The sequence below is a fragment of the Coptis chinensis genome, chromosome 1 (genome assembly GCF_015680905.1).
Source record: "Coptis chinensis isolate HL-2020 chromosome 1, ASM1568090v1, whole genome shotgun sequence".
Classification (NCBI taxonomy): domain Eukaryota; kingdom Viridiplantae; phylum Streptophyta; class Magnoliopsida; order Ranunculales; family Ranunculaceae; genus Coptis; species Coptis chinensis.
The window spans coordinates 16,804,113-16,825,538 of record NC_141456.1 but is presented as its reverse complement, the minus strand read 5'-3'; the positions used below and the strand labels follow the sequence as shown (position 1 = coordinate 16,825,538).

Here is a 21,426-nt window from a genome sequence, read left to right as displayed (position 1 = left end):
ACTAATGAGACTTGGATGATGAATATAATTATTGTATGTAGAAAAATAAAAGGGTCGTTTTTTTTTATAGTGGCAAAGAAATATTAAAATATGAAAACATAATTAAAATGGTGGGGGCTCTGTAATTTTTTTTAATTGATATTTAGAAGCATAGGTGGGTCTAAAGGAAAATTTGGTTTGTCAAGTAGATAGAGGAGGTTACTTCCATAATCTAGTTTTAAACCACGTGATATGGGTGTAACAGACGCTAATTTATTCAGTAGCTGTAAGTTATCTCAATCAAGCAATTTGCAAATTCTTTATTATTTCATTCTAATGTACGTTTTTGTATGTACCAGATCGAGGGAATAATATATACATTTCTGCATAGAAAGAAAAAAAATTTATAGAAAACTTTAAAAACCTCAGACAATGAGCTCAACTATTTTTCTTAAATTACAAAACAAATCTACAAATGGCCAGAACAGTTTGACCACTATCGATTTGAGTAATTAGCTGTCAATGGCATAAATTCGAATAGTAGATAGAACTGACTCTTCAAACGATACATTAAGGTAATGATAATCTATGCTGTGGAAGACATCAACGACCATCACAGTTATAAAGACAGAAAGGAAATCTCACTAAGCATTTGTCATCAGTAACGTAGGAATTATATATTGTGGAGCAGTTCTTGGCAGCAAGTTAATAACAAAAAGTAAAACAAAAGACAGTTCAACAAATTCATAACTAACTGTAAGTGTATTCTTCGTGCTATAAAAATATCATGAATCTAATATGTAGCAATCAATTTGAGAGCACAATGAGTTACATGTCCGAAGCGGTAAAAAAACACAGGAAAGGGTCTATCGACTAACCTTTTCAGTAAAGCAAGGTATTGTTGTAGAAGAAACGCTTGCAATAGTCTCATTGAGGTTGATTTCTTTGTTATCACTTCTGCATTAAAACAAACATAACGCATTATAAGTTATTGGCACGTTATACAAAGATTAAATTAGTATTAAGTAGTATACAATACATCATCAGAGTAAACTAACTTTAACTATAGTCTATGACATGATATAAAATTTTAAAAATTGTTAAAAATAAAACAAAAAAAAAAACCCCCAAAATAAAAGTGAAGTTGTTAACTGTGATTGAATAAGCAAGAAAATGGATTTAAAAAATTATAACAATAAAACATAGAAAAAAGGAATTAAATCATGATAAGTTTGACAATACTAAGAAAACAATTAAGTATTAAGTGCTTACATCAAGATAATTAAAATTAATAAGGCTGTTAAAATCCAATCATATATGATTATCCAATAACTTAATCATAAATGTTTTCTTAATTGGTAAACTTAAGAAAATAGAAACTTGTGGAGTCAACGGTTATGGTGGGGATTTTTCTCTGGTGTGAAATTAGATATTAAATAACTTTTAGTTGGAGTTGCAATATTTAATATGAAAAAGTTTACAAAAAAAATATAAAACAAATTGGAAAAATCAAACAGTTTTAGTTTTTTTTTTTTTTTTTTTTTTAAGTAGAAGAGATCAACATAGTAGGTTTAATATTGATGCTGCAACTGCAATAAGGGGTGTAGGGTTAGTCGTTGGTTATGCTTCACCTTTTGCTTTTGTTATTATATATCCACACTTTAAAAACATTTATCTCAACTGCATTCTTCAAACAAAACTGCCTAATGGCAACAACATCACTTTTCTTTGTTTTCCAACCTAATCTGTTAGCAAACTCTGTCATCTGCTTCTGCTGAGCTTCTGTAAATTTGCTTCTAAATCTCTTACTCTTGACACTCTTAGAACCACCACTGATACAAATTTCTTTTCCCATATGATTACCAGGTACATCTGACAATCGATTTTGATTAACTTTACTCGGACCAAAAAACTTCTGCTGATGAAAATTCAGATGACACCCACAGGCTGCACATTTAACTGATAAATGTTTATTCACAACAGTTGCACTAAGTGAAGTCATATGCATATATTGGCAACAACCATCATTAGCATATCCACCAATTGAAGCAGCATGATTTTTCATGCACTCTCTATAACTCACACCAGTTTGCTTTGGATTTATGTACGATTTATTTTTGTTTGAATAAATGAAAGAACTCTTATGTTTTCAAATGCTTCCTGCATCTTTTCTAAAGAAAAAAAACTTTTTTTTAGGACAATGAAAAGCTCTTATGATGATGCAATGATATTTACAAATTCTATAGTGGAGCTTGTATAGTATTTTCAAAGTAAAGACATGTACATACTTGTATGTTTCAATATAGGTTTTATGTTTTAAAAAATAATACACTGTAGTATATGCATAAAAAGTAATTGTCATTAAGTGGACCCATGCATAATGTTTTTATTTAATGATAAATGTAGTGATTTTTTAAACTATTTTGCCAATGGGGTTAACTTTAACAATGATGTAATCCTCGAGCCCATTGCAACGACTTCTGTATGTTTTTTTTTTTTTTTAATGTGGCAGACAACATTGGAACTCGGGTTTGAAAAAGTGTCAGAAGATATTATGGGTAACAAAAGTGGGCCTTATCTCATCAATGTTTTGGAAGTTGGGCCTTACAAAGTGGTCATAGTAACTGTAATGCCATTATTGAACCCATTTAATTGGGCCAATTAGTTTGCAAAGGTGAACTGCTCAACCTAATCATATGTGATGGAGTATATATAGTTGTTTTCTAGAGTTTCATTTTATTTATTTAAAAAATTGTGTTTTTTTTTCTTTTCTTTTACTTTAAAAACCACAAAGATTCTTTAAGAACCTTGCAAGTTTCTTTAAACATATAAATATTCCCTTCTTTGTCTTTAACAGTTGGTGATATATATAAACAAATTAGTACCTTTTCATTTAGAACAGTTGTACTAAGTGAAATCATATGTATATATAGGCAACAAACATCATTAGCATATTTACGAATTGAAGTAGCATTAATTTTCATACACTCTTTATAACTCACAGCAGTTTGCTTTTGATTTATAGACAATTTATTTTTGTTTGCATAAATAGAAGGACTCTAAAGTTATCAAATACTTCATGCATCTTTTATAAAGAAAAAAAATACTTTTTTGAGTACAATGAATAGCTCTTATGATGATGAAATGATGTTTGGTAAATTTTATAGTGGAGCTTGTATTGTCTTTTAAAAGTAATCACATGTCCATACTTGTATGTCTTAATACATGTTTTATATTTTTTAAAATTACAGTATAGTAGGATGTATGTTAAAAGGAATTGTAATTGATGGGACCTATGCGTAATTTTTTTATTAATAATTAATGTAGGATCATTTTTGACTATTTTGCGAATAGGGTTCACTCTGACAATGATGTAATCCTCAAGCCCATCGCAATGATTTCTATATGTTTTTTTTTTTTTTTTTTAATGTGGCAGACAACATTGGAACTCGAGTTTGAAAATGTGTCAGCAGATATTATATGTAACAGAGGTGGGCCTTATCTCATTAAATGTTTTGGGAGTTGGGTGTTATTCAATATTCTAAGTAATTGTAGTTCCTTTGTTGTACCCATTCTATTGGGTCAATTGGTTTGTAAAAGAGAACTGCTCAACTTAATGATATGTGATGGAGTATATATAGTGGTTTTGTAGATTTTTCATTTAATTTATTTTAAAAATTATGTTTTTCTCTGCCTTTTGCTTTTATTTTAAAAACACACAGATTCTTTAAGAAACTTGCAAGTTTCCTTAGACATACATATATTCTCTTCTTGGTCTTTAACAGCTGGTGATTGTTTTTTTTTTTTTTTTTTTTTTTTTTTTTTTTTTTTTTTTTTTTTTTTTATATATATATATATATATATATATATATATATATATATATATATATATATATATATATATATATATATATATTTTGTTTAGACATTTCTTATTGCTATATATGATGAAATACTGTTTCAAAAAAGATGACTAAGAAGGAGCCAAATAAGAAGGGCAAAAGAAAAACATATAATGGGGCCGATGGTTACGTTAAGGTAATGGAAGGGTATATACGAAAAATAAACTGTTAAAGAGTTCTTTAAGCGATTATAATATGAGAAAGAAATAAAGGGCCTGAGTTGAAGGATATGTAAGAGGTTAGGAGCAGGAGATATGGAAAAAAACTATAGTTCAAAGTGTTTTTTTTTTTATTGCTTCTTCTTTAAATAGGCTATGTTGGGCTATTTTATGTTAGGCATGTTAATTGTCAAGTTTAAGAGTTATGCCAGGACTTTTATACATAAGATTTTTAAAATATGTTTAAAATAACCCCAAGAGGTAGGAAAAACGTTTAAAAAAAAAAAAGTCGGAAGAGACAAAGGGAGAAAGAGACATTAAATTGCTATATAATTGTTTTGATGACTTTTTTTTTTTTGTTATGGGAGAAGGCAAGGGGTGAAGCTGCTGAGGAGCATATGAAGCGCAAGGCTATGGAAGAGTCTTTAACACACGTTAGGCGTGTCCATGCTACCGGCGGGATTGTCTAAGCAATACAAGTGTCTCAGAACCAAGCGAAGTCGGGAATGGCCGTCCACTTAGTTCTAGAGATGGGCGTGTTCGGGAAGGAAACAATGATTATGTCATTTTCGACTTACAAATGTTCAAAATGGATTAACTTCTGTGCTTTTTTTTTTTTTTTTTTATTTTATTTAGTTTTTTTGTTAGATTTATAAAGTCAAATGTTTTATATAGGTTCAATTACTTCTTGATAATGTAGCACGTCGATTATCAAGAATATTTAGGACGTCTGAGAGTGGTCGGATTGTTAGTTTAGTAGTCGACAACCGAAAGGTGGATATTGGAACCCATGTTGTCGTGAGTGTTAAGAAAGAAACCGAGGGAGCAAAGAACACGAAGGGTGCAATCACCGGTTTGGAAGAGACAAAGCAACATATAGTTCGGATAGAAAGAGCTTTGCTCAATTATCATTTGGCGTGTTGAGGAGCTAGAGGAAGATCGAGATGACTCACGAAGGATCCGATAGAGGCCCAAGAGTTTGATCTTCGATGGTCCGATGGAAATCGCCAGCGAAATGAAGAACAGATTGACATGTTGGAGAGAACGATATGTAGTTTAGAAGAGAAAATAGTACGATTGCAGTTGAACAGGGAGGATATGTGGGAGGCTCCTTAAGGCTTGGCCCCACTGATTGCAAATGGAAAATATTGTTTAAAATTATGTTCGTAGTTGGTATACATATATTGATATATATGTTTTTTTTGCTTGATATATATATATTGTGTTATTTTATAATATTGAAGTATGGTAGGCATAATTCGAGTTGTTTCTGACTTTTTTTTTATATGCTTAATCGATAAGTTACCAATTCTGTTTTTTTCAACTTGTTGATAAATGGACATTTTTTTTTCAATTGATATTTTCTATATTATGAATTACACTTGTTAAATAATCAAAATTACTTTTTTTAATGCGTGGTTTTTTCTCACCAACAAATGGACCTCATTGTATGCTAAGTCAAGACTAAACTATAAATTTTTTTTTTTTTATTGGTTAAAATTTTGCATCCTTTTAAATTTAAAAAAAAATTAAAGTTTGCAATAATAAGATAGGAATTACCATCCAAGTAGTTTTCTTTAACTTAATCAAGCGGGAAAGTCAACTTTTAAAGTCGAAGGGATGATTGCGAGAAAGTCGAAGGGATGCTTGGGAGGAATTTAAAAACATCTCTATTAAAAAATATTGAAAAAAAAAAAAATACATGTTAATTCTCAAAACATGATTTGTCATAAGCCAACTTTTAAACAGGTGTATCAGTACAGAATAACTATATATATGTTTTTGTTGAGAAAATAAAATAGTATATAGTGTTATAATCAGGAGAAGCAAGCAGACATGAAGATGATATTGCATAATATGTACACCCACAAAGTGTAATACTATTACAGTATAGTTACCATTCATTTTGGTCGGCGTAAGCGTAGTTGGTTATTTTGAGAAACTGTTTGAAATGCCACCTAATATTTCGAGCTTTGTGAAATTCGTAATTACAGATAGTGTGTCGAATAAATCTAAATTTCAGAATGTTCTTGTAATATAATGGAATAAGTTTCGTAATTTTGTTTTTTAAAATCCGTAGAATCACGAAGATTTTGAAATATTGGAATATGGTTGCAAGTAAGAATTTGAAATGGAACAAAAAAAGGATCAGATGGAGGCATAATATAGATAATTTATATTTTTTATAATATTTAGATAAGAATATTTTATTGATAGAAAGCTCAAGTGGAAAGGTTGCTAGATTTGCTTAAAGTAGCAAATTATTTAAAAATAAACATATGTACATAAATATTATTATAACACTCCGAGCCACATGACTTGAACAGAGTCAAATCAACAACATTTATTATATGGACCTAATGTTGGATGGAGTAGGCGTAGTAGCATCTCGTTTTCCATTTTGCAGTTGACTTTTGAAAAATTAAAAATAGAGATATAACACAGTTAACTCTTCATACATGGATGTCTTCTGCATTGTAGAACAAAAACAATTAACGTTGTTATATTTCCTAGGTAGCAAATAAAGGAAATGAATATTTAAATAATGCCACACAAATGTGTGCGTTGTTCATTTACCTAGTATTATGTTCTTTTGATTTTTTTTTTTTTTTGGATGGTTGTATTTCAACGTTGTTTTCCTTGGATGAAACATCTTTGCGAACCATTTCACCAGTTGCGAGCTCATTACCCTATGTTAGTTAAAATGTATAATTGTTAAAGCATTTACATAAATTTTTTGGAATGGAAAAATAAAAATAAATAAATAAAAGCATAAGTTCACCTTGCCAACCACTTGACTATCTAAGTCTGTTTTCTTCAGGTAAACTTTGTCGATGGTAAATGATTCAAAAGTTTCCTTGGCACTAAAGCCGTTGATTTGAACTTGGAAGATGAAAGATCTTCCTTCAATTTTTTGGAGTTCTTTGGAAACTGCATCCGGACCATTTTTCTGTATTTTGTATAAGAAATATTTCAACTTATATTCAAAAGATGTATTAATGAATTGTGAAGTAACTTACCTTTTGGATTATGTCTAATTCTTCGACCGACTTCATAAGCAAGGCTTCGGCATGCTTGTTGAAAGCGACAAAAGTGGTGATATCGGAGAAATCATTCACACACATTCGAAGTTTATACCTACTTTGAAATTAGAATGTGGTAAATGAGGGAGTTGAATACTTTAAGGAAAAACATGTTAAATACGTTAGTTTAATTTTACCAACCTTTTTTCTGTGTCCATCTTACACTTGGTACAGGGTTTCTCAGAGTCAATTTGTGGGATAGTTATCTTACAATGTCTGCAGCAATTGTAGAACCAATTAACACTGTATACCTTGTCTACTATGGCAGAGCAAGTATAGCTTGATCCGTGTTGTCCTTTATCTGTTCCAAGCTCCTTTAATTTAGCTATGGTAATTCTTCTATTTCTAAGTAGTTCTTCTTCAGATAAATTTTCAGGAGAACCCTCAATCTCTACGGAAATGTATGTATCTCGGAAGCTAGTATGTACCCAAGAAATAAAAACGTGGATCATAATGAGAATAGGAAAAATGTTAATGAATTGCAGTTACATAAATACGCATAGCAATTTAGTAAAAGAAAATTGAACCCAATGTAACAAATATATTTATAGTGTTAACGAATATAGTCGATGTTAATTTTTTTTTACTAAAAAAAAAATTATATATATATAATTCACCTGTGCTTGTATTCAGCAACAACATCAATTTTCAGGTTGACATAGATTTTTGTCCCGCTAAGAGATGAAAGTGTAATTTTGCCTACAATAAAAACTATATTAAAACCTTTTTTTAATGGATAGAATTTCAGGTGGAATATAAATTTGATATTAATTGATATTTGATACCAACATAAATTGTCAATGATATAAATGTATATGTACCTTGATAATCTTTTGCATTCAGCGAAGTGGCTATAATGATAACATTATGTTTTGTTATAATGTCTTCTAGAATTGATTTGTCGATATCACCCCACAAAGCAATTGTCATTTCCGCGCCGCTAAAAGTTGGGTAGACTTCATTGAGTTACAACAATATGTTTGATTTGTTAACTAAAGATATCAATGTTTAACTCACTTCTTATCCATGATTACGATCTCTTGTAAATTTAATCCTAATTTTTCTTTACGGTTGCCAACTCTTTTCAAGACACCAATAACATCTACGTGTTGACATAAACAAAACATTAGAACTTCTGTCATTTAGCTTTTCAAGTGAAAAGACTGATTAATCTAATGTGAAATTATAAATTAGAAGAAATATTTAAGTCGAAAGTTTTAATATATAACCTGATAAAAGAGTTTTCCGTTTAGATCTTTCTTGAAGGTTTTTGAAGTCAGTGACAAATAAACATTGTATAGCATCATTCTTTTTTTTTTTTTTTGTCTGCATAAAGCAGGTTAAAACCTTTCCTATTAAACTCTAGCTACGCATGCTAAACTGAAGTGCGCCCGAGGCAAATATTTGAAGAGGTAAGAAAATAATGTTGGAGATATTTAAAAAAAAATTAAAATGTAAAGCAGGTTTGTTTTTTAGTTATGGTGGGGTTAAACACATTGTAATGACTCACGGGCGTCAACTTTGGGGAGATAATGGGCAGTATGCTGGCTCTATATGCATAGAAAGGGCCAAATAATGTGATGAGAAAATCTGGCTAGTAGTAAAACTCTCTCTTCTCTCTACAGAAGCGTTGGCAACACCGATGCGTTCTAACGGGGTCCCACACAGTTGTTTTTAAAAGTTAGCAGATACTTATGGGAACAAAAAAATAAACTGAAAAGGTAGAGTAGGTAGGATGCATAGTCATGCTTATTGTGGACATTGCAAATGCGTTCAACATTGTGTGCCGACTGCACTGAAGTGCGCCCGAGGCAAGTATTTGAAGAGGAAAGAAAATAATGTTGGGGATATTTTAAAAAAAAATAAAATGTAAAGCAGGTTTGTTTTTTAGTTATGGAGGGGTTAAACATATTGTAATGACTCACGGGCATCAAATCTGGGGAGATAATGGGCAATATGATGTACTACTGGCTCTATATGTATAGAAAGGACCAAATAATGTGATGAGAAAATATGGCTGATAGTAAAACTCTTTCTTTCCTCTACAAAAGCGTTGGTAACACCAATGCGTTCTAACGGGGTACCACACAACTGTTTTGAAAATTTAGCAGATACTTATGGGAACAAAAAAATAGAATGAAAAGTTAGAGTAGTTAGGGTGCATAGGAATGCTTAATGTTGACATTGCAGATGCGTTAAACACTGTGGGTCGACTAAAAAAGTAAAGTAGATGGGATACATAATCATGTTTAATGTGGATTGTGCATATGCGTTAAACACTGTATGGCGGCGACATAAAGAAAAGGTACGTATATTTAATAACATCTTCAAAAAGACAAAAAAAAACCTCTGTATATGCACTTTACTCTTATTAAACTACAGGCTATAAATGGAAAGGAAAAAAGCAAATTACTATGTTGTCTATTTGTTCGCCCACTCATCTATTTTTTTCTCAACACTTAGTAAGGGCATCATGTTTAATGTGGATTGTGCATATGCGTTAAACACTGTATGGCGGCGACATAAAGAAAATGTGCGTACATTTAATAACATCTTCAAAAGGACAAAAAAAAAACCTCTGTATATGCACTTTACTCTTATTAAACTACAGGCTATAAATGGAAAGGAAAAAAGCAAATTACTATGTTGTCCATTTGTTCGCCCACTCATCTATTTTTTTCTCAACACTTGGTAAGGGCATTATGCGGTACTGAAAAGGCTGATTACTTTTAAGATGGCAGGCTATTTATAGTAATAGTGATATACTCATAGTTCGGGATTTCGGAATTCGAATTCCGGTAAATCCAATAAATTTCGACCTTATAGCATTCGGAATTTTGAATCCCTTTGGAATTTCGATGATTTCGACACTATATTTAAAATTTCGATTTTTTGAAAAACCGAAATTCCGAGCGGAATTCCGGAGTTTCGTTCGGAATCACGAACTATGGATATACTACCAACTGATATAACTCCAATATGGATGCAACAAATCCTGGAGCAATGACATGATAATGTAACCTCTTGTTCATATTAATAATATTGCAAATTATTACCAAAAAAAAAAAAATCATGTTATTGACGGACCCTATTTTGTGTTGGGCAGACCCAGTTCAATTTGGAGTCTGCAATTGTGTTGGGAAAGTTAAACTGGAAAAGGTAGTTAAACTGGAAAACCACCCATCTTCTTCTCCTTCAACGAGTACAGTGATAACTGGAAAATATGTTTTTTAGGTTAATAGTAATTTTGTGATAAATTTTTTTTTTTTTGGAGTCTGCCTAGGAGTGCAAGTGGATATCCAAATATTCGAATCCGATTCGAATTCGAATTCGTATTCGAAAAATCGGATATTATCTGAAAATTTCGAATTCGGATATTTTTTTTATGTCTGAACTAATTTCGGATACGGATTCAGATACTATATCTATATCTGATAATATCCGATCTGATTTAAAAAATTAATAGTTATTATATATAATTAATTTATTCATTTTTTATTATATAAAATATTATATAAAATCATAAACTAATAATATAAAACTATAATAACAAAATAATAATAATAAATGACAAATATATATATTTATATTAGTTTTTATAGTAGTAAAATGAATTATTCAAAACAAATAAAATTTTATTTAATTTTAATTTTCGGATCGAATATTATCCAATATCTGTTTCGAATATCCGAAATCAGATTCAGATAAATTTTTTAATATCCGTTTGATTCGGATCTGGATAAATTTTTTTATATCCATTAGATTCAGACCTACCCGTTTGCACCCCTAAGTCCGCCTAACACAAAATGGATAAAAAAAATCAAACTGGAAGGTGCACCCCTAAGTCCGCCTAACCCAAAATGGAAAAAAAAAAAATCAAAATGAAAGGTGCCCGTAGCAAGTACCGAAAAAAAAGAACCTTATTAGCATTCGTGTGCAATATCAAAAGTGAAGTGCACATTGTGTAACACTCAACTGAGCCCACATCCACAGTATAGTAACAAGCCATATTTGGAGAACTCGGTCAGTCCATATACCCACAATCCTAAATTCATAACAATTTAACTCATTAAAATAAGATACTACTAACAGAACACCAGCAATGCATTGTCGTCGAAGTGAAGATCTAAGAAACCAAAGTAATCTTGCAAGTCTTAAAAAACAAATTAAAGACAACATTTTAATACTAAAACACACTTGACAATACTGCCACAAGTTTTTCCATAAATCACTATCCTCCTGACGTCAAAACTTCTGGGCAGAACAAAACTCAAGCTTCTTTCTCCTTCTAGCTCTTTGATGCTGTCTTTTCTTTGGCTTTCTGGATCTTCAAAACCTTCTTCACAATCTTTTGCTCTTCCACCAAGAAAGCTCTAATGATTCTACAACACCATTTTACAAAGTGAATTCACTATTAGCTATCACCCACAACATACAACAGGAAATAAGAAAGCTAAATGAACTATGGTATAAGATGCACCCACCTCTCCCGGACTGCACTCCCAGACAATACCCCGCCATAAGCACGGTTCACAGTCCTCCGATTCCTAGATAATCTAGACCTCTTATATTCAGCAGGTCTCAAGTGAGGAATCTGACATAAAAATAAAGATTTGAATCAGAATTAACACTGCAAACACAAAGGAACCAATTAATAAGAGCAGTAAACTGGTTAGTGCATCTTTTAAAAAAGAAGTTACCTAATAATTAACACAGTGATTACAAGACATTGGAACCTATTTAATAATTTGCATACTCCCCAGAAAAAAAATAAAATAAAATAAAATAAAAGTGGCACTTGTAACAACAGTATTACGAGGCAGTAACAGACCTGTGGCACCTTGCCAAAGCTTTGAAATGGATTAGAAAGGGATACTATGAGATGGACAAAAGGAACTCTGTCCATTACTAATTAGTAATCACATAAGATTGACAAAAGTCATTACCATACATCTAAGTATCTAATTGTGTGCACAAGAACATCTTTTGAGCTTCTTTGTTTCTAAAAGAAGAGAAAACCAAGCAATCCAGTGTTGCTACTTTTGACCTTGAACATATTGACAATAGAAATTCATTGACAATAGAAACAGCACTGTTTCGGTCAAAAAAGAAAATATCATTTGCGCATAAAACACTAGTATCTTTTTGGCTTTATATAAGACCACACTATTTACCTGCATAAATCTTTAAGATCCAATTTGAACTTTGAATGCTGTGTTTATATTCAGGAATCTTAATCTAAGGAAAGTGGATATAACTCATGAAAACGGAAACAAATTAGAAGATAGAATGAGGGCTACTATTATATTTTTACGTATTCAACCATTTCTTTCTCCCGCTTTCTCATCAAACTAAAAATTAAAGATTTCTAGTCAGTCTGAGGCTACTATTGAAAACCCGAAAGAATGCAAAATACAATGAAATCAGTGATGATGAATCTCTAATGCGTGTCTAATCAATTAGTTTTATATGAACATCAACATCTAATAGACCTTCCTTTTTTACTCGAGTAATAGTTTAAGTCCACAGAAGCAAAATACACATTTCTTTGCCTTGACCGCTAATCACCCATTCAGTATCTCTTAAAGTTATTAAATCCAAAGAGATAAACTTCACATTTAAAAGTATGTATGAATAGACCTTTGTCTCAAAAAGTAACCTGACTTGGACAACTGTTGACTGTCTAAACTAGTGTACAGAAATCCTTACTGAAGCCGGGGAAATAAATAATCAAATATTTGGCCCCAAATACTCCTGTACTCTAATGATTTAAACAATAAAATATCTCAGTGATCAATTTGTAAAGAATCCAAACGAAAATCGGACTAGATGCTTCAGTAGCCTATTTATAACCTATACACAATCTAAAGTTGCTACATTTTCATACAAGATATTTGATAAGACAAGCTGTTCAATGTAATTGACAACATTGAGTCAAAAAAATATTTGAGCAGAAAAGATTTAGTTTTATAAACAGAAAGGTTTTTATCAGTTTAAGGAAACTACTAACCAAGCAATCCAGGACTTCATTAGAAACACCTAGAGACTAACTCCACAAGAGAAAAACTCTCACATCTCTCCCTAGGTGTGGTGTCAAATTTTGAAGCCGCAATTGTGCACAAAGGGGAAAAAAGAGAATATACCAGAAGACAGGTAACAAGGTGCAACATATATACACAATGCTGTTTAGTACTGGTAATAAGTATATCAATCTATGCCCCGGAAACTTGAATCATCCTTCATTGTAAATTATTAGGAGATCACCATTATGAAGCAACAATTCCACTCAAAACTAAAATAAACAACTGAAAATGTCGCATAGCGGACCGCTTAACAACTACAGAATCATAGATTGAGTGTAGTTGTTTCGTATTTCATAGTATGCTAATGCTCAAAGTAAAAACTTTGTTTATTTACGCTTTCGTTGACACGTCCATCATGATTGAAATTCCAGAAGAACGCAACGCCTATCAAAAGCGATTCCTAAATTTATAAACTAGAAATCATTCAAGAGAAATGCAACAAACATACATACCCCTTGGATTCTCTTTCCAGTAACAGGGCATTTTGGACCACTAGCTCTCTTCTTTGTTGTCTGATAAACCAACTTTCCACCTATACAAATCAAAACATTTCAATCATTAATACCCAAATATGTAGATCTAGTTTTAAGCAGATAATATAAATACCGGGGGTTTTGACGACCCGGTTCTGGTTCGATTTCGTGGCATAGCTATGCCGCTTTCGGTAAGTGAGACGTTGCACCATTTCTTCTTCCTCCTCCTCTTCACTTTGAGGTTTCTACTCTTTTTTTTTGGCTTTGTGGAAAGAGGGTTTTATGATAGAGATGTGTTAGCTTTTGTAGTGTGTCTACTTTTGTGCCCTAGATCCTACGCTCAAGATAAATATCTACGGACGGTTCAGATTATCCCGCGTTTTTAGTAACCTACTTTTTCGTAATTACTCAATGGTCCCTTGTAAAATGACTTGACTGGTAGGCGTGGACTTGAAGTTAGCTAGACGGTAGAAAATGTGTTACCTCACAAGTTACAATTAGTTGGGCGCAGAGTAGCGTGAATTTTTAGTCTAGTTAGTGCGCTACACTGCTACCTGTAAAGAGCAATCCGATTAAGATTAGCAATGGGTAAAGGAGCGTTTTTTCCTTACATATACAGGAGGAAGAAGAAGAGGTTTGGATTTGGGAAAGACCGAGTTTGCCAAGGAGCGAGCTACCTACGTATCTTCTCTTGATTCTGGGGGGAGAGAAGAATCAGGTCCACATAGTTCATATAGGTGGTATTTATAGGCATAAGAGAGTATTGATTTTTCAGACACGTGTATTCTCTTGTACAAATGTAGGGTGGAGATTACGAATGAGTGTTAGATTGGTTCTGATAGGAAAGCGGTGATCATTGAGAGTGGGTGCAATAGTTCATAATTCCCAGTGATTGGAGTTACAGGTAAGGCTTTGGTAATGATTACCCTTGGATTAAAGGAAACATCTTTATTCGAATCGTTCTGCTCTAGGTCGTTCGGTCTTCTTTGGAACGTTCTTGAGCGAGCTAAAGTGTACCACCTACATGAAGCGAGCTGCTCGCGAGTCGATCTTGGAGGACGATGTCTTGAGTACGCTGCAATCTTTACTCATGTTTAACGTGTGCTTAATATTCTTTAATGAGAATATTACTCCCTTATTACCCCTCTCGGTGGATTGTCGGTCGTCCATTAAGCGATCTGGCGAGAAAACGACAACACGCGTGTTGAGCATGAGTGGAAGAGTGGCCGGGTAATGCGTGGAGCGGCCGCCCATCATAAAGTCGCGAAATGTGTTGTATGACGATTTGGTGAAAAACAAAAGTTGTCACGTGGTTAGCACGCGATGAATCATCTTGATTGGTAGAGAAACGTGTCGCCTCATTTTTCGGAATCGAGAAAAGACAGGTCCTCGAGCCACGTGTGTGGGCTAAGGCGTAGGTTGTAATCATAACTCCTTGGTAACTGAACAAGCGATTGGACAAAATCAAATTTGGGACAACTGAAAAACTATTTTCTGTTTTCTTCTTCAGCAAAATCGCAAACTAGGGTTTCTCAAGTGAGTGTTTCTGTTACTGCTGCCTTTCCGTTTTCCATTTTCTTTCATCTTAGTCAAGTGTTGTGTGTTTAGTATATAGGTCGCTGTTAGGTTTTATTGTTTAAGCACTGGGTATTTGGTAAGGAGAAAACATAAAAATGTCTGACTCTGACGATACTAGTTCTGAAGAGGTTCGAGAGGTCTCTTTAAGTTGTGGTGAGTATGAGGACGATAAGGAAGAGTCCATGAGTCTTGGGAATCAATGCAATCTGATCATGGTGAGGAAGTTAGGGGAAATGAGGGTAGTGTATGATCTGGCTCTGTTGGTGTTGTGGCTAGCACGTCAGGTCGTAGTGAGGGGTCATCTTCAAGTGGGTTGCCCCCTAGGACGGTGGATCGACTTGCAGCGAGTGCATTCCCCGAACTGGGGGCAGCTTATGGGATAAACATACCAGACCTAGAGATATACGAACCAAGGTCGAGTGAAAATGTGCGTAGTGAAGAATACAACCCGCCGGACGTTGGGGTAATAATCTGTGAGGGCCAGCTAAGAGCGCATATGCAAATACCGTTCTCGAAGCTGGTTTGCGACTTTCTAGCTCATTGTTGGAAGTTCCCTTGTCAATTTGTTGGTAACACCTGGCGGCTGTTCAAGGTGTTCGACCTGCTAAATGCAAGTGGCGAATACCACATAGGGGTATCTGATATTCTTGAACACTTGTTAAAGGCTTATCCGGTAATTTCAACTTTAGCTTGCAAACTATGACGACGCGTTCTGGTGTGATTGACGGTGTAAGCAACGAGGCTTGGACAAAGAGGTCGTTGCTGCTAGTTGGCAACTACTGTGCTAGCGGATGTAGGTTGCAAACTAGAATTTGCAATATCTCCTGTGGGTAGGAATGTCTTGTGCATGTCGTTTTAATAGGTGAGTTACTATTACCTTAACTTACTTGTGTCTTTGCTCTGTTTGTAGATTTTTCTGTCAAAACACGAACTGATCGGGGGGAGATAGAGAGGTTCGCGCGGTTGACTCGAGCGCAGAAACAAGCGAAGCTGCCAGAAGTAGCTAACTTCTTTGTAGAAAAGGGCAGTCCGGCGATCCGGGAGAAAAGAAGGGTTCAGAAGGATCGAGCTCGAGGTCAAGCGAGGAAGGAAGTGATGGAGAAGCGCGCAAGTGACTTGGTAACCAGGGAGGATAGAAACCGGGGTCGTGGTAGTTCCGGGCGACCCTACGAGGAGGTCTTTGGTGCCTCGTGGGCAAAGGGTGGGTCAAGCTGGCGACCTGAGGGTGGGTCGATTGATGCTCCTATAGAGTTGGAGACGGTGGTCTTCAACCCTCATGTAAGGAGTAGGTCGTCGAAGAGGAAGGCCGACACGTCGGAGCAAGACACTATAAGGGTTGCCAAAGCTGTGAGGCATGCTCTGGGGGAGAGTTCCAGCATGGGGGGTGGTTCGGGTGGTGGTCGAATTGGTGGTACTGCCACTCGCAAGACTCGGGCGAGACCCGAGCAAGTTTTGGATCTGGCTACTTTTGGAGCTAGGCCGAGCTCGTCTCCTGTGGTGCTAGAGCCTAGTCCGCTGGCGAAGGGTTCCCACAAGGCGAGTGGGAAGTCAACTATGCCTCCTGATGACGTGGAGGCCTAACTTGTGTACCAGGACGACAATGGGGTGCAGCGCACTGTGAAGCGGACTGATTGCAGCTTCAGGTCGAGTAAGGTATCGGCTTGTTTGCTTGAACATATAGCTCTGGATGGCAACCGTAAGGAGCTGGATGAGAGGGGGTTGGCGGATAACCTAAAGCGGATGGAAATCGCTCTGGTACGTGGGATTGTCTTGCTTGAACTTATTTGTTCGTTTATGAAACTTGTTGTGAAGTGATTATCAGTATATGTGTGCGACTGCAGCTTGTGAGTGGATTTCAGAAGCTGAAGGAGATTGCTCAGTTCGCTGAGACCGATAGGAAAACGGTGGTGAAGCTGACCGAGGAGCTAAAGAATGTTCAGGACGCTGCTAAGATGGAACGTGAGGAGCTTGAGGACCTGAATAAAACACACCAAGCTCTTAGCTTGGCGAAGATGTCAAGGATCTTGGCGGAAGATCCGGAAATGAAAAACAAGGTCTTTGAAGAAAATGTTAATCTTGTGGTATGGGAAATTGGTAGGTTTGAATGAGTACGCGACCGCAAAGGGAGTTGCTCAAGACGCTACTAAAGCTTATGACGAGCTGGACGCTGACTTTGTTGAGCTAGAGGCTGATTATAAAGCTTTGAAAGAGGCGCATGAATGCGGGACTCCTCGCACCTCAGTGGTACAGGTTCAGGGAGATACTAGTGGTGTACCTATTTTTTCCATCGTTGCTCCGGAGGTCGCTGTGCCTCGCACTAAAACTGCTGTGGCTGATGTACTTATGAGCTTAGATTTGGATGGTGTATCAATAGTGGTCGAGGGGAAAGAAGCTAAAGTTGAAGACTCGCTGGTGGCCGAAAGTTTGGTTGCCATGCCTGGAACTAGCAAGTTGTGATATAGGGCTGTTGATTTGAATGGTTGTCAACTGTGATACAATAGAACTGGTGTCACAGTTCGCTTTTCTTTTTTCTATTTGTTAAAACTGGATGAACATATGATGATGAATGTTGGTTAGCCGAGCTGGATTTCTTGAGTAGACTCAGCAGCTCGGCTGAAATGTGAACTGTGTTTGGGCCGGCCTTAGTAGCTCGCTTTTTGTTTATATGCTATGCTTAGTACTTATTTCTTTGCTTTGTATGACTCTTGTATGGTTGAATGTATGAATGTAGATAGTCCTATATCTGTGTAGCTGCGTAGACAACTTCTTGTGATAGTAGTTGCCTTGAATTAACCTGCGATCTTTGAATGAGTGTCCTGTCCGTAATAGGTCTTTTAGCGTTGTAAGTCGCATGTAACGCGTGTTGGCGACTCAAGAGGAGTTGCGAAGATAGTAGGTCGTAGGTCGAGTTCTTCATTCTGGAGAGTTGAAACAGTTTTGCACGTGCGTGATACGTGTAGGCAAGTGAGCGGTTAGATATGTGCAATGATGGCTACCAGGTGGCCTGACGTTTGGCGTCTCAATGTAATTATGATGTACCTAGGGAAGATACGCTATTACACAATAAGTAACACCATTCGTAGAAAAGCAAAGGCATTTGTTCCCATTTGCTCTTCATGTTGCTGCATTTCCTCTTCTTCAAATTGTGCTGCTTCATCTTCTTCGCTACATATTCAGGTACGTATGTCTTCCTTTTTTAGCTACACCTTTTGAACAAAAATTGGTGTTTTGGTTGTTAACTCGCGTAATGTCATTCTCATTCGTAGATTACGCTATGGCCAGGTGCCGCAAATATACGAGGGGAGAAGGAAGTTTGAGGGAGACCTCTCCTCTGATAATGGAAGAAATGGAATTTCATCCCCATGTGCATGGTGACCGTGGTAAAAGAAAGGTTGTTGCTGTAGAGACCAAAGGCAACAAGCGACCTAGGAAATCAAGTCGTTCGACTGGTGGTGTCGTATTCAGGTCGGCCCGATGAGTGGATGATACCGATCAGCATGTTGAGGAACGTAGCGACCTGGGGCAAGGTCATCACGTCACTGGTGAGAGTTCGTCTCCGCGTCTCGGAGACGTGGGGAGCGAATTCTACTACATGGGGAAGACGGGGAAGAAACGTGCGGTGAAAAGCTCTGACTGCAGCTTCCACTCGGCACCCATAGCGACCAGTCTTCTGAAGGAGATCGTGTTGGATGGTGATAAGGCTGAGGTGGAGGATGAAGATATGGAGATGCTGTTGGGGACCATGGACATGGCTGCTTGTTTGGTGAGCTCTTCATGCGCTATGTTTTTGTTTTTGTTACTTGGGCAATTGTAACTTTAGTATTGGACCTGTAGTTTTTTGCAGGGTATGACAAATTGAAGAACGTTGTGCAGCACTCCGATACTGACGCTAACCCGCACGTCGAGTTGGGATATATGCGAGCTGCGTGGGGAGTTGACAAGAAGAAACTGGAGGTGATGACCAAGAAATGTTGTGATGCTGCTGATGAGAACGCTGTGTTAGTTACCGCTATGACTGACCTGCAAGGGGAGCTGGCTAAAGTGACTGAGTATGCCAAACAATGCCAGAGGGTGGCGCGCAAGGCGCAAGATGCGTATACCATGGCTTGTGTCCAATATGCTGAGCTGGACGAGAAATATCACCAGCTGAAAAAGGTGAGTGACAGCCGGGTCTGAGGGTCGTGTATCGTGTGGTCTTTGAGATCCGCCAGCACACCCTTCTAACTATATTTGCCGAAAGATAAGCATGTTGTGACTGATTCTTGATTGTGAAGTCTCCTCTTGTCATTGTCAGTTGTTGAAAATTTATGAATATTTTGTAAGTTCTCCTCTCTTATATGAGAGTTAACAATAGAGTTGTGTCTTCAGGCTTGCCTGAGCAGTTTGCCATTTTGAAACTGAGAACTGGTTTCCACGAAAGTGGCAGTTTGATGTTTTGTTAAATTGTAAGACATACCGATCTGGATTTCCTGGGTAGACCCAGCAGATCGGTGGAAGTGACTTCTTGGCGTTGGCCGAGTATTTCTATTTGGACGTGTATGGAATGCCTGTTTCTACTTGAATGTTTATAGTTAGTACCCTGTTTATAATGCTTATGGTATGAGATGGCGAAAGAGCCTGAGGTTTAGCATAAAGAAGTGTTGCGCTCATAGTTATTGCTTTCCTTTGTGGTTATTACGTTAGGATGTAAGGCTCGTTGAGAGCATTCTCGTCAATCTGAGCTTATCATTAATAGTTTGCCATTAGGTTGGTTGGGAAGGCGCTGGAGCCTGTAAGCTCAAGAGAGCATTCTGCTCACGGAGAGCGTGTTGGCTTATGAAGGCGTATTGCTTACTGAGAGCGTTCTCGCTGAGTCGATCCTAGAAGTGTAGGTCTTCGACTAGCGAGACTCGGAGAGGCTGTAGAGCATGTAAGCTCAAGAGAGCATTCTGCTCACGGAGAGCGTGTTAGCTTATGAAAGTATATTGCTCACTGAGAGCAATCTCGCTAAGTCGATCTTAGAAGTATAGGTCCTCGATTAGCGAGACTCGGAGAGGCTGTAGAGCCTGTAAGCTCAAGAGAACGTTTTGCTCAAAGAGAGCGTGTTAGCTTATGAAAGCGTATTGCTTACTGAGAGCGTTCTCACTAAGTCGATCCTAGAAGTATAGGTCCTTGATTAGCGAGACTCGGAGAGGCTGTAGAGCCTATAAGCTCAAGAGAGCGTTCTGCTCACAGAGAGCGTGTTAGCTTATGAAAGCGTATTGCTCACTGAGAGAGTTCTCACTAAGTCGATCCTAGAAGTATAGGTCCTCGATTAGCGAGACTCGGAGAGGCTGTAGAGCCTGTAAACTCAAGAGAGCGTTCTGCTCACGGAGAGCGTGTTAGCTTATGAAAGCGTATTGCTCACTGAGAGCGTTCTCACTAAGTCGATCCTAGAAGTATAGGTCCTCGATTAGCGAGACTCGGAGAGACTGTAGAGCCAATAAGCTCAAGAGAGCGTTCTGCTCACGGAGAGCATCGATAGTGCAAGTGGACTGGTTGTGCTTGTGGTGCGAATTGCATGACTTGCCATTGCGAGTAAATGGAGTAAATTGTAATAACAAACATAAGTAAAGTAACTTTGCATTGACAGCAAAAGAAAACATGGGATATACAACAATGTAATTTTATTGATAGCACTTCTTCAACAAGTAAGTGTTCCAAGGTCGTGGTAATAATTTCCCTTCTTGGGTCTTTATCCAGTACGCTCCATTGCCTACAACTCGTTCCACTATGTATGGGCCTTCCCATGTTGGTGCCAGTTTGGAGTCATCTTGAGTCTTTTTCAGAACTAGATCACCGTGTTGAAAGGCTCGAGGATGCACTCGCTTGTTGTAGGACTTCTTCAGAATTTGCTAATAGGACGCTATTCTGATGGCAGCTAGGTCGCGCCGTTCTTCCAGCAGATCAACCTCTCGTGCTAAGATGGAGTCGTTGCCTCCTGACTCTACAAGTTCTGACCGAGTAGTAGTGACAGTCAGTTCGGTAGGGATAACGGCTTCTGTGCCATAACACAAGGAGAATGGAGATTCGCTTGTACTTGAGCGAGCTGTGGTGCGATGAGCCCACAAAATGTTCTCTAACTGATTTGGCCATTGGCTTTTGTTCTTCTCAATCTTTTTCTTTAAATTTTCTAAGATTGCTTTGTTGCT

General features: G+C 36.5%; 2 protein-coding genes and 1 non-coding gene across 3 annotated transcripts; all 3 read right to left on the bottom strand.

Annotated features, from left to right (window-relative positions):
- Positions 1–6,461: 6,461 nt before the first annotated feature.
- LOC147522543 (uncharacterized) lies at positions 6,462–8,382 on the bottom strand. Its single transcript, XM_086567990.1, has 7 exons — positions 7,944–8,382; positions 7,740–7,821; positions 7,264–7,539; positions 7,060–7,177; positions 6,822–6,989; positions 6,670–6,729; positions 6,462–6,509 (listed from the first exon to the last, which is right to left on the bottom strand). Exons 1-7 carry the CDS (start codon positions 8,050–8,052, stop codon positions 6,462–6,464), a joined length of 861 nt encoding a protein of 286 aa, XP_086424116.1. The 5' UTR covers positions 8,053–8,382.
- Positions 8,383–11,208: 2,826 nt separating this feature from the next.
- LOC147522541 (large ribosomal subunit protein eL34) lies at positions 11,209–13,994 on the bottom strand. The gene is made up of 4 exons (XM_086594101.1): positions 13,812–13,994; positions 13,658–13,737; positions 11,607–11,716; positions 11,209–11,504 (listed from the first exon to the last, which is right to left on the bottom strand). The coding sequence occupies exons 1-4, from the start codon at positions 13,888–13,890 to the stop codon at positions 11,411–11,413; spliced, it is 363 nt and encodes a 120-aa protein (XP_086450227.1). The 5' UTR covers positions 13,891–13,994; the 3' UTR covers positions 11,209–11,410.
- Positions 13,258–13,400, bottom strand: LOC147522542 (small nucleolar RNA snoR137). Its single transcript, XR_015206363.1, has one exon. It is a non-coding gene; the product is annotated as a small nucleolar RNA snoR137 (small nucleolar RNA).
- Positions 13,995–21,426: the final 7,432 nt, after the last annotated feature.

Excerpts from the sequence above, each read along its gene's own strand:
- LOC147522541 (XM_086594101.1), bottom strand. The coding sequence starts at position 13,890 with ATGGTGCAACGTCTCACTTACCGAAAGCGGCATAGCTATGCCACGAAA. Across the intron at positions 11,717-13,657 it reads CTGGAAAGAGAATCCAAGGG|ATTCCTCACTTGAGACCTGC; the intron begins GTATGTATGTTT and ends TTTTTATGTCAG. Across the intron at positions 11,505-11,606 it reads GGGAGTGCAGTCCGGGAGAG|AATCATTAGAGCTTTCTTGG; the intron begins GTGGGTGCATCT and ends ATGGTGTTGTAG.
- LOC147522543 (XM_086567990.1), bottom strand. The coding sequence starts at position 8,052 with ATGACAATTGCTTTGTGGGGTGATATCGACAAATCAATTCTAGAAGAC. Across the intron at positions 7,822-7,943 it reads GAATGCAAAAGATTATCAAG|GCAAAATTACACTTTCATCT; the intron begins GTACATATACAT and ends TTTTTATTGTAG. Across the intron at positions 7,540-7,739 it reads GTTGCTGAATACAAGCACAG|CTTCCGAGATACATACATTT; the intron begins GTGAATTATATA and ends GGTACATACTAG.